Source organism: Cydia strobilella, chromosome 2, assembly GCF_947568885.1.
Source record: "Cydia strobilella chromosome 2, ilCydStro3.1, whole genome shotgun sequence".
Lineage (NCBI taxonomy): Eukaryota > Metazoa > Arthropoda > Insecta > Lepidoptera > Tortricidae > Cydia > Cydia strobilella.
In genome coordinates, this window is record NC_086042.1 from 9,189,112 (window position 1) to 9,200,951 (window position 11,840).

The 11,840-nt window shown below is 34.1% G+C and overlaps 1 protein-coding gene and 1 long non-coding RNA gene across 4 annotated transcripts in view; one reads left to right on the forward strand and one right to left on the reverse strand.

Annotated features, from left to right (window-relative positions):
• LOC134750985 (lachesin-like) overlaps positions 1 to 302 on the forward strand; it is a 42,087-nt gene extending 41,785 nt beyond the window's left edge. For all 3 annotated transcript variants that reach the window (XM_063686307.1, XM_063686292.1, XM_063686298.1), the window contains one exon: positions 134 to 302. In XM_063686307.1, coding sequence (XP_063542377.1) covers positions 134 to 249 — 116 coding nt within the window. In that variant the 3' untranslated portion in view covers positions 250 to 302. The remainder of the gene's footprint in view (positions 1 to 133) is intronic.
• A 6,926-nt stretch (positions 303 to 7,228) lies between these two features.
• LOC134751423 (uncharacterized) overlaps positions 7,229 to 11,840 on the reverse strand; it is a 292,528-nt gene continuing 287,916 nt past the window's right edge. Inside the window, exon 3 of the long non-coding RNA XR_010128654.1 lies at positions 7,229 to 7,328. This is a non-coding gene — a long non-coding RNA (uncharacterized LOC134751423). The remainder of the gene's footprint in view (positions 7,329 to 11,840) is intronic.

Genomic DNA, 11,840 nt, shown 5'->3' on the forward strand with positions numbered 1-11,840 from the left:
AATAAAATCCGAAAATCTGGAAAAATGCGACCGTCGAATAATGACCGTCGCGTAAATAATAGAACCTACGATTAATTTAAGATTATTGTAATTTACATTTTACGTAATGCTAACTACATTTTATTTTCGACAGAATTTGGTGACGAAGAAAACTCCTCAAATGTCCGGAGAAGCAGTATAAATTACGTATTTATTCCTTTTTGTTTAATTTACCTGATAAACACATTAAGACATTGGGCACTGTCTTGATGATTCATTTGTTAACATCTAAAGCTTTTACATTATTAAATTAACCGTGAAAATCTTTGTCACTTTTCTTGTGAGCTGAACAGACAATAAGTACGAATTGTATGTATTTTATTTCGTCTAACTTAAGTTTGTGATACGGTATGCCTACGATCACCCTACGATGTACCTACCCTAAAATTAAATACATTCATGCCTAAACTATATCAGGATGCCAATTAGAAGCATATTATCGTAACTATGGGATTCTGTTGTGCAGGTACATTTTACTTAAGATTAAGACATGCATTCCCGAATAATGAATGAATAAAATAGTCCCTGGCCGCACCTACCTACATAAGCACGTTCTAATGCAGTATTATTATTAATCAATAGTAAATTAACGCAGTATTTTTTAGTACGAATTCTGCTTTAAATTTCATGAATATCGAACCATTCTAAATTTGCGCTCTTTATAAGTACAAGTAGTAGTCTGCCTGTTGGTTTTTCCAGCAGTTCATCCGACAAAAAAATCTCAGGTTTATGTACCTTCCTATTTTATTCATTATATTCTAAGATAATGTCTTTAAATATTTAGTAAAAAAATACTTCTGACGTTAAAATGCTTTCAAAATGCCCAACTGCCTATGAATACAACAACTTATAAGCATTATCCATCCAAACTAATAATTATAAATGCAATGTTATCCCGCCTAAACGGTTTGTTACAAAATTTTGCATGTTTTTAGAAATAAGAAAGAGGAAAAGAGGAGAAATGATACAGACCGAAACGAACGTGGGCGGAGCTGCTGCCACATTTGTTGGCTTATTAATTTTATATATGACAACAAAAACCTCAGTAACATTTTCAAGGCCAAAGTACTAATTTGATTTCCATACAATTTGGTTTGCGGAAAGCTTTCACCCTAAGGATGAACATAGGCTGCTTTTTTATTTTATTGGCGCTGGGGAAAGAAGGATAATACAGGCTAGATGTCAGCCACTAACACAGAACAGTTACACAGTCTAATACAAGTACTTGTATAAAGTTAAGTACAACATTAAAGCAGTTTGGAATACAATATAGTGTGCCCACAGACCGTGAGTGTGCCTAATAAGAAGTAATTAGTTAGCCACATGCTTATAAATGCACGTTTAAACTTCTACGAGAAAGAAAGATGGGAAAGAAAGGTCAAACAATTGTAAGTGGCACATTCGGTACTACTAGGTAAGGGTATTGGCTGCCCAGTGGCCCACCATACTAGACCCACGCATACCACGCCCAATAGAAATTTAATTGAGCTTTTGATCCCACCGGTGATGCTCATGGCAGCCAACGTGTTAATATATTAATAATGGTTACATTAAATTCATTAAAACGGGTCACTCACGTATTTTAAATCGCAAAACGCTCGACATGTTTCACTCCGTATCGAGTAGTATCATCAGGAGCTCGCGTTGGCGGACCGGCGCAGACACTTCTCAGTACGGAGTAAAACATGTCAAGCGTTTTTCAACTTAAAATACGTGAGTGACCCCTTTTAATATATTTAATATGTCTGTGTCTCACGGAAGTTTTGTTATTAAAATGGTTACATTACATTCATAAATCTCAGTGCAGTTGGGCAATTCTCCTATCCATACATACACACGTACGTATACGTAAGCATACAACATAGGTAGTTCAAACCAGTTTCAAATTTTAGCTTTCCACATAGGTAAGTATAGCAAAGTTTGAAGTGAGATATAAATACACTCAATATCGATTACTTAGAAAAGTGACATGTTTTTAATTAGTTACCTACACCGAAGAGAATTAAGTAGACATAGTGCTCACTCCATACATCAGTTTTGTTACCAAAAAGACTATTTTTTTCGTAGTCTACATCTAGCGTCAAGTAGCGGAACTATCAGTACTGCTAGTCGACACTAGATGTCGAATGTATCGCGACTGAAAAAAAGTGTATTGCTCAACAATTTATAACTAATATTAAAAGCAGGAGTTTAAAATAGAGTTCCGGTTACTCTCGTTATAATATTAGCTGAAAATCGTTGAGCATTAGACTTTCCGTTTGCCGCGACATCTATTGTCGAGTAGCAGTACTGAGAGTTCCGCTACATGACGCTAGATGTAAACTACGAAAATAATAGTCTTTTTGGTAACAAAACCGCTGTATGGAGTGAGCACTACGTCTTCTTAATTCTCTTTGCCTATGACACTTAAGTGTATTAACTATATGTACTATCACATTTCTTGTGACCAATCAAGCAAATAATTCAATGAAGCATCCGTTTTGTTTTCTTGTGATAATGTCATAATCATAATGATAAATCATACTGTTAGGTGACATTACTTATTGTTTAATAAGTAAATGTCATGACCTGAATAAATGATAACACCCACGTGAGCTGTGATCAAAGTCAACATGTTGATATGTGTAGCTTGTAGGTTTAATTTTAATAATCAATTTTGTATAAATGCTTTGAACTACAACGCGACGATGATTTGTACCTACATACATAAGTGCTTCAGGTAACAGATTTTAGTAAGTACTTACCTATCCTAAATATGTAGTATCAACACTGTGAACTTAAAGGCCAATTCGAGTTTTAGAGAATTAATCCATCTGTTTCCAATACTATACTGATCCGTCAGTATCAAAATTTCTTCAACCAAAAAGTCACTTTTGACACTGATAGATCAGTATCACATTGGATACAGATCGAATAACTAAAACTCGAATTGGGCTGTCTGGAAGTATTGTTTGTGCCTAAATACATAGGTATCTTACCGCTCTTCGCTTTAGTAGACTTTTGTAAATGTTTTGGGTTTTAAATACTTAGGCAGTTTCAGATTAGGTTTAATGTTTGGCTCTGATGTAAATGTATATTAGAATATATTTAGAAACTGCTGTACCTAGTTAAGTTGTTTAGACTTTTGTAATATAACCACTACTTAAAAGAAAACTGCCAAAATGATTAAATAAACTATGCCTGACCGAAAATTGATTTCATTTGTAATACTTACTTTCCAAGTATTTTTTAGAAGATTAAACTATCACATTCTCGTCGCCCTGTCAACTTGATAGGGTAGGTTGAAGAGTAAGTAGACACCCTAATTTAAATAGGTAAGAATAATTTTTGTCCTAAAATAAATATGTATAAAATTTAAAGAATTCAATGAATAATCCAAACTATTCATTGAATTCTTGTATTAATCTTTCATTATTTTTACATATTTAATTAGACTCAAGAACGAGTAAGGGTACTAGGTCTACGGGTAAAGAGTTCCAATTTCGAATAGCCTGAAAGATCTGAAATGCAATACTGAGGCTAGCTACCAGATCCCGCTCTGCTACGCTTTTTTTGGAAAAAAACGGAACCCTTATAGGATCACTTTGTTGTCCGTCCGTCCGTCCATCCCTCTGTCAGTCAAGGTCAAGACCCTTTATCTCTATCCCTAGGTATTGAGTTAAAATTAAAATCTTACTCAGATCCCTTGAAGCCGAAAAAATCGATGTCGACTGGCAAATAATATTACTTTTTGGCAACCGGGTTTTTTAATCTAATTTGACCCCGCTGAATCCGAATTTGCCGGTTGCCCGCTCAAAATCTTTACCGGAAGTGAGATATTTAAGGTGGCGGCCATTATTACCCTACACAGCGACCCTAATGTGTTCCTTGTATGGAGACCCATATTTTTTTAAATATTTATTTTAATAATAATTGTTACTAAAAATAACAGTAATAATAACACGTATTTTCTGAAAGTTTTGAGTACCTATCTGCCATGGTTCCAAATATCCCTTTAAAGATTAAATAGAAATCAGTGTCAGCGCCGCAAAGAAATACGAAATCCCAGTAGTGAGGTCTCGTTATAGCACAAATTGTACCTGAAGGGCTTAATGTATTCAATATTTTAGCCATTTATTTAAATGGGACATTAAAAAAATGCGCACAGTAAAAAAATGTTGGTGTAAAAATGCGTCTAGTATAAGAATATGAGAATTCTAACGAATATTTAATGAATCAATCGTTTTCTCATCAATGTCCCAGTCTCTTCGGGTCTTCTGCCCTACGCGGAACTCGGTCTTCGCAATAGCTCTCCACACCACGATTTAAGGTAACCATTGCGACTTTGTAATTTTTTGTATATTTACTTAACTTCTAGGTAAACTATTAATCTTAAGATATACATTATTTATGTCAGATTCTCATAATGAGCTCGTTCATTTGATATACTATAAAGCGATATAAATTGAAAAATATTTTTTCTCATTTAGCGCAAAAGAACCTAAGCTTAAAATTCATTTATATACGTTCCATGTCCGTCTGAGTCACAGATTTAGATTTTGTGTACCTACCAAATTTCAACCTAATTAATTCAGTAGTTTTGGAGCAAATAGGCTGTCACAGGCGGGCTGGCAGACGCACCAGTGATCCTATAAAGGTTCCGTTTTTTCATAAATTAGTCATTGATCAAAATAATATCATACGTTACGCCGGTAACATTTACAATATTTTTTTGGTTTTATGGATCAATTGCGTGGCGGCATCAGTGTTAAAGCTATCTAACGAACTTATAATTGGGGCTTACACTCGCACTTTACACTCCCAATAAATTGATTAATAAACAATTTAATCATTAATTATTCGTACCAATTCTCATAGTTCTCATACTATACGCATTTTTACACCAAAAGAGTCCTAGTATGTGTACATAGATTAAATGTCCCAAAAGCGTATTTAATGATTAGCGTATTTGAATAAATAATTAAATAAAATTTATTTAGAGATGAGGAGATATAGATATAAAAGATATATATCTTTCTCTTTTCATGAATCACTCTTCTTGTCTTTACGAATCCGAATATATCAGTATATCCCAGTATATCCGTACACGTGACTTGCCAGGTAACGATTTACTAAAGTGATAGATAAGATAAGATAAGCGATGTCTCAGCCGCGCGTCCACCGAAGTAACACGAAGGAGCTACAGCGGTAGTTCGGGCTGGTTCGGACGCGTCATTCCGCGAGAAGTAAGTAGATTAAATAGTACCTACAGTATTTCTCGCTTGCGCAGGATACAATGCAATGATGTGATGAGTCAATGAGTTCTATTGCTTAAAGTTTAAAGTTAAGACTTAGCATGATTATTTTCACGTTATTCTATTGCTATTGCGTAATATGTTCATTTTTAAATGAAAGGTTAAGGAGACAGCGCAATTCACGACGACGCGCAGATTTGTCGAACCTAAACTAATAGCATGAGCAATTGAGCATGACAATACGAACCAAAGCAAGCGCCTTCGTGAATGAATCGATCTATATCCATCATGATACAAAATAAAAGAAACAATCTTGCCACGGTATAATAACTACTCGTCTCCTCTCTCTCACTCATAAGATGACGTAAAGTGAGCAAATGCCGATACAGTTGCGAGCGGGACCAGTGATACATACGGATATAAAGATATAAAAGAGTGATATATATCCCAGTGAGAGAAAGATATATATCACTCTTTTCTTTTTACTGACACATTTCGCATTTAATATGTATATACCTATACATATATATATATATATTTATATTTATTTTCTATCTTTAAAGGGCTGTATTTTGAACCATTTCAGGTAGTACTCCAAACTTTCACGTGTTTATTATTACTGTTATGTTTTACAACAATTATTATAAAAATGTGGGTCTCCAATGTCTCCATACAAGGAACTCATTAGGGTCGCTATGTAGGGTAATAATGGCCGCCATATTCAATATCTCACTTCCGGTCAAGATTTTAATCGGGCAACCGGCAAATTCGAACTTAGCGGGATCAAATTAAGTTAAAAAACTCGGTTTCCAAAAAGTAATATGATTTGCCAGTCGCATCAAGAAGGAGAGCGATTTTGCTTTTTTTTGTCTAGACTATTCAATAGCTCGCTCAATAATAGCGCGCAATCTAAAGCATACATTTCGCAAATAACTTGCGAGCAGTGCCTGGTGCCTGTGCAGCGCACGAATGTACGCATCATAAGATGAACATCGAGAGATCAAAAGTACCTAAGTGCTAGTGGATATAAAATTCCAGAAGTCAGCCCAACCATGAATTGTAAAATTCTCCTTATGTGTGATAACTAAAATATTGATTTTTTAAATTTTTTGCTGACTTTCTAAATTGTAAATTGCTAATGAGAGGTAATTAAATGCGCTATTGGAAACTTGCAGCTGCCTGTATCTACAAAGTCCATTAATGTGCCTGTACTTTAGAGACAGATTTATCGACCTAGAATTTCTTGCACGCGAGCATTCTCCGCTTGCCCACAAAGAGAAGCCACTTAGACAAATGGCTTGTCAACCAATCAAATGCTGCTATACTTACGTACGAGACATGTATATTACAACAAACCTTCCCAGAAATGTACAAACTAAGTCTTAGTATTCACGTGTACTGTAGGTACCCACTCTAACAAAGTAATACTGAAACTTAAATAATTTCAATCGGTACCTTGATACTTTGATACTATTATTTTGATATCTCGGAAACAATGCGTCTTAGCGACATGGCTACTTATGCAAAATGAAAGTTGATTTAATTTGTTACAAGTTTTATTTAACTATAAAACTCCAGTGAGATTCAAACATATTAAATTATTTTAAAACGGGTCACTCACGTATTATTAAGTAGAATAGCTCGACATGTTTCGATCCAATTTACGAGGATCCTCTTCACAGAGCAACGACACGTCTTCACTGGTCGAGGGCGCGCCGTGTACTGCGGGCCAAAGCCCGACTCGCACGGCCGCTCACGACAGGCGGCGTCGGCGGTGCCGGCGACGTCACCGTTGCGAGGACGGCTCTACCCTCAGTATTGCGTTTGTCAAACTGTCCTACAAAGTTACCGAGTCAAAAATTGTGTTCCAAGCATTTCCCTCTATACCTTCTTGTTGCTTCGCCTAATAACAAATGAACTCAAATGCGATTTAGATACTATCAGGAAACTTGCTTAACAAACATAACGAAAAGGACAAATCACCAAACGTGAACTATGCGTCGTTGAAGAGTTTCATTCTGATCATCATCAGCAGTTTCACTTCATCAAATGCCACTGGTTTTAATGTAAATGCTTGATTTTCTAATGAAAATACAAAAAAACACCCCATGATCATAACAGGCTTGACAAAAATGTGGCTTAAAAACCTAATTTGCTTAACAAACATAACGAAGAGGACAAATCGCCAAAAGGGAGCTATGTGTCGATGAAGAGTTCCGTTCTGATCATCATCAGCAGCAAATGTCACTTTTTTTGTAAATGCTTGTTTTTTTTTTTTAAAGAAGCGGCAGGGATTAATCCGAACAATTCCTCGGAGCACTCTAAATACATATAAGCATCTCACAAAATAGTTGCTGAAGACCCGTATTGGTTTTAAACGACCTTATCCAACCATGCAACCATACAGTTGAAGCGAAAAAATAATTCGTCCCCATGTTACGAGTAAAATAGTAATAATAGGTAGGGTAAAACCTCCAGTGAATGAACACAAGCAATTATCCAAGTTTGAAAAATCATTTCTCAGCCTTCATTAATAATTTGAATAATTAATTGCAATTTAATCAATCCTCATTTAATAAATAAGAAAGTAATTTCTGCGATTTTTTATTACTTTCATAGATTTTGAGTTATAGCAGAATTTATAAATACTAAAAACCGGCCAAGTGTGAGTCGAACTCGCGCACCGAGGGTTCCGTACTTTTTAGTATTTGTTGTTATAGCGGCAACAGAAATACATCATCTGTGAAAATTTCAACTGTCTAGCTATCACGATTCATGAGATACAGCCTGGTGACAGACAGACAGACAGACGGACAAATGGACAAACGGACAGACGGACAGCGGAGTCTGAGTAATAGGGTCCCGTTTTTACCCTTTGGGTACGGAACTAAAAAACTACCCAAAAACCTAATGAATGAACATAAAAACTAGTGAATGAACACCGCAAAATGCAGTGAATGAACATTATTTAGATATTTTTAATCAGCATTAAAAACATTTTTTAATACAAAAACCGTTTCCAGCTGTATTTTAGTAGGTATAGCGTAAGCGTTCATATCTTTTTATCCCCTAAATATTGATTTCAAATAGATAAGAATGTAATTAAATCATGGTTATTCACCATTAACACAGAAACCTGTTACATATTAATAAAAAAAGAGAATCAATCTTTAAGACAAGAAAGGACGTGCACATTTTGATGAAAAAAGGTCAGGCTCAGCTCAGCTTGTGGTGGACAAACAACAAAAAACAAGCCGATTTAAGAAGAATTGTACGGTGATGTGTGTAAACATATATAATAAAATACCACAACAGCTTAAAGAAGTGCCCGATAACCAATTTAATAAAAAAATACGTGAGTGGCTTTTAGAACGCAGATTTTATAAATTGAATGATTTTTTGCTATATTAATGTATATTATAATGCAATAAGGTTAGAAATATTTATTAATGGGCTGATAATATTATTTATTTTTTATTTAAGTTTAAATTTAATTGTATTTGTACATATGTAAATAATTGTGAATATTTTGCATGCTATAGATTATGGCTAATTAAGGAGTGTACATAAAAATACTTATTGTAATAACACCTGTAAACCAACCCTTATTATAGCAAAATAAATTGATTGATTGATTGATTGATTGAGCAAATAATGTTTAAAATAATAAACTTGTCATTGCATATATTGTTCTTAGTTACTATTTTCTTGTACGTGGTATTTTGTTCATACATAGAATTAGTAGAAATCTAATAAATGAACAAGCCAAATTTTGTATTGCTCATACATAGGCATGAAAAATCCAGTAAATAGACTATAGGCATTTGGTTTGTTTTGTTCCAATACTGGCTGAATGAATCAGAATCGTTTTCTATGCAGAATCACAAAAAAACAGCTCAGTACCATTTTTTACATATAAATTTAGAAAAAATATTAAATCTAGACAACACCAGTAAATGAACACACCGTTTATTTACTGGTTTCAGAACATTCGATAAGCTAGTAATGGAACTATAAAAAATAAAGACTTAATGGCCTAATACGCCTACAAAGTGTACATTTATAAAAGGTTTTACTCTTAATCTAACCAAATAACTGAACTTTGTACAGGTAAACATTAAATATATAAGCACTTCATATGTTGCTCCAAACGTAGACTATTCTTATCTGGGATCTAATTTTTCCATACAAAACTTCAAACGCCAGTCGCATTCAAACTGGTCGAAAATAAATGTATCACGGGTTTCCAAGTTGCCATTGCATAGGAACTACCTATAGAAATACGACTAGTGGTAGAAATTGCTATATATCTTATTTTAGACAAAAAACGTGATTTTGTTCATTCACTGGGGGGTGTTCATTCACTGGAGGGTTTACCCTACCCTATTTTTTTTCCTAGTTTTTATTTTAGTGTGTGATTGATTTATATATTTATATATTCATGCTAAATTTAAGCTTTCTAGCACTAACTATCACCGAGCAAAGCCGCGGACGGACAGACAGACATGGCAAAACTATAAGGGTTCCTAGTTGTCTTCGGAACGCAATTGGTAGGTAGGTATTCTTTCTAGGTAGGTTTGTAGGTAGGTACGCCAATAATTCTCGAAATTATATTGAATTTTCTGTTTTTTTTAACCATATTGATTTATATCATGCTTATGAATAGGTATGATTCGCTTTAACGTACTCGTAATACCTACGGCCTTTTAAAATACCCTGCAAGTGACGTTGCAAGTTATTTTTCACATCACCTATTCGAAAAGGGAACTTTTCTTCCCTGCTAGGAGGGATCAAAGTGGCACTTTTCTGTTCAAGGACATTTTGTTGCCAGTATGAAATATTGACACAAAGACATATGAAATTAGTATGCATATAATCGATTACAATTTCTTTATAATCGATTACGTGCATACAATTTTTCTAACTTAGATAATATTTTGTTGTAAATGTGAACAATAAATGTAATTAACGTATTTTAAATTAATTAATATCATATTTAAATTAAGTAATTAGCGTAATATTATAAAGAAACGTAAAAAAACTTTAGTTTAATAATTTAATTTTTATTTTGACATTTTAGGTCTCCTTAAACGCAGCCATACTTGTCTATGCAATTTAAAAAGTCTATATTTAAAAAGTTTTGTACAAATAATTCACAAAGCATTATGCGGTTCTGTATTCTGTATAAATTTGTAAATACTTAGTTTAAATCAATAATAATAGGCCTTTTCATCTGTGTCAGATGTTTTAAGCAGCATCCCGGTAACGACACTAATAATAATAAATATAAGTGATATCAGTCTTCATAGTGTTCTTCCGAAGATTTGGTTCAAAGGGGTAAAAGCTAGTTTGTTATCAGAAATATCTACAAAAATAATGTACTTGATTTTCATTGTATCATTTTAGTTGTTTGCTGCTGTTTTTGAAAAGATATTAGGTACATAATTATGAGCTGTAGGTACTTTTAATTTGTCAGTACAGTCACGTCTGAAAATATCGATACGGACAAAGTGCCTGAAGTAATATGTACCTATACTAAGGTCGTGTATACATATTTTTGGCACTTTGTCCGTATCGATCTTTGCTTAAAATAATAATGTTTTGAAACCTAATATATGTATGTAATTTCCTCATAGGTGATGTGAAAAGCAGTATGTGTCACATGGTAGCAAAATTATTTTCACCTTGGGCGTTAACACTTGAATCCCTCACTACGCTCAGGATTCTATGTTAGAATCCCTCGCTACGCTCAGGATTCTATTATAGAATCCTTCGCTTCGTTTAGGATTCAATTGTACGCCCTCGCCGTAAATATGTCATTTTGCTCCCTTGTGACACAATCTACTATTGCCAACTCCACTCACGTCTGGCAATGAGAACGAGTAACTACTCGAACAGAACCGATACCGCTATTCCCATTAATAGGTAACATGGAACAATCTCGGTGCAGTGCCCTTTACTGTCTCGGCCAATCGATACTTAGCAATTTACGGCTTCAACTTTTATTATTTTCATTACAAGTATGACTTAAATATTTTCGAAATGAGTTCTTTGTTGTTATAATATAGGTATTATGAAAGGTGTCCCATAAAAATATATGTTACCAAATTGAACCTTTAAAACAACAAATTCAAAAAGGATAAAATAAAAAAATTCCCTTTATGAGGTGTATGCGCTAGCAACGATATGGTGCCGTAAGGCGTAAGGCCGTATGAGTAAATAAAAAGGCCAAATAAAGCGATACTATCTGATACGTGGCTGTATTTATTCAGAAAACAGAAGATGGTACGACGACCGTGGACCAATAATAAGTTCTAAGAATAAATACTTCAATCCATCCAATTCTATGAAAAGGTCGACTTGTCTTGTCCATGTAATATTGTATAGGCACTATTCTGGTATATTGTTGTAGTTAATTATAATTACAATTTGGCAAATGTCCAAAAACAAATTAGGTTTTAAATATTTGTTTTTACCTCTAAACAAACAACATTAATCTTATTGTTGGCTTAGTAGAAAACATCGTTATCTTTACTAATATAAAGTCCAACGAATGAGTCTGCCATT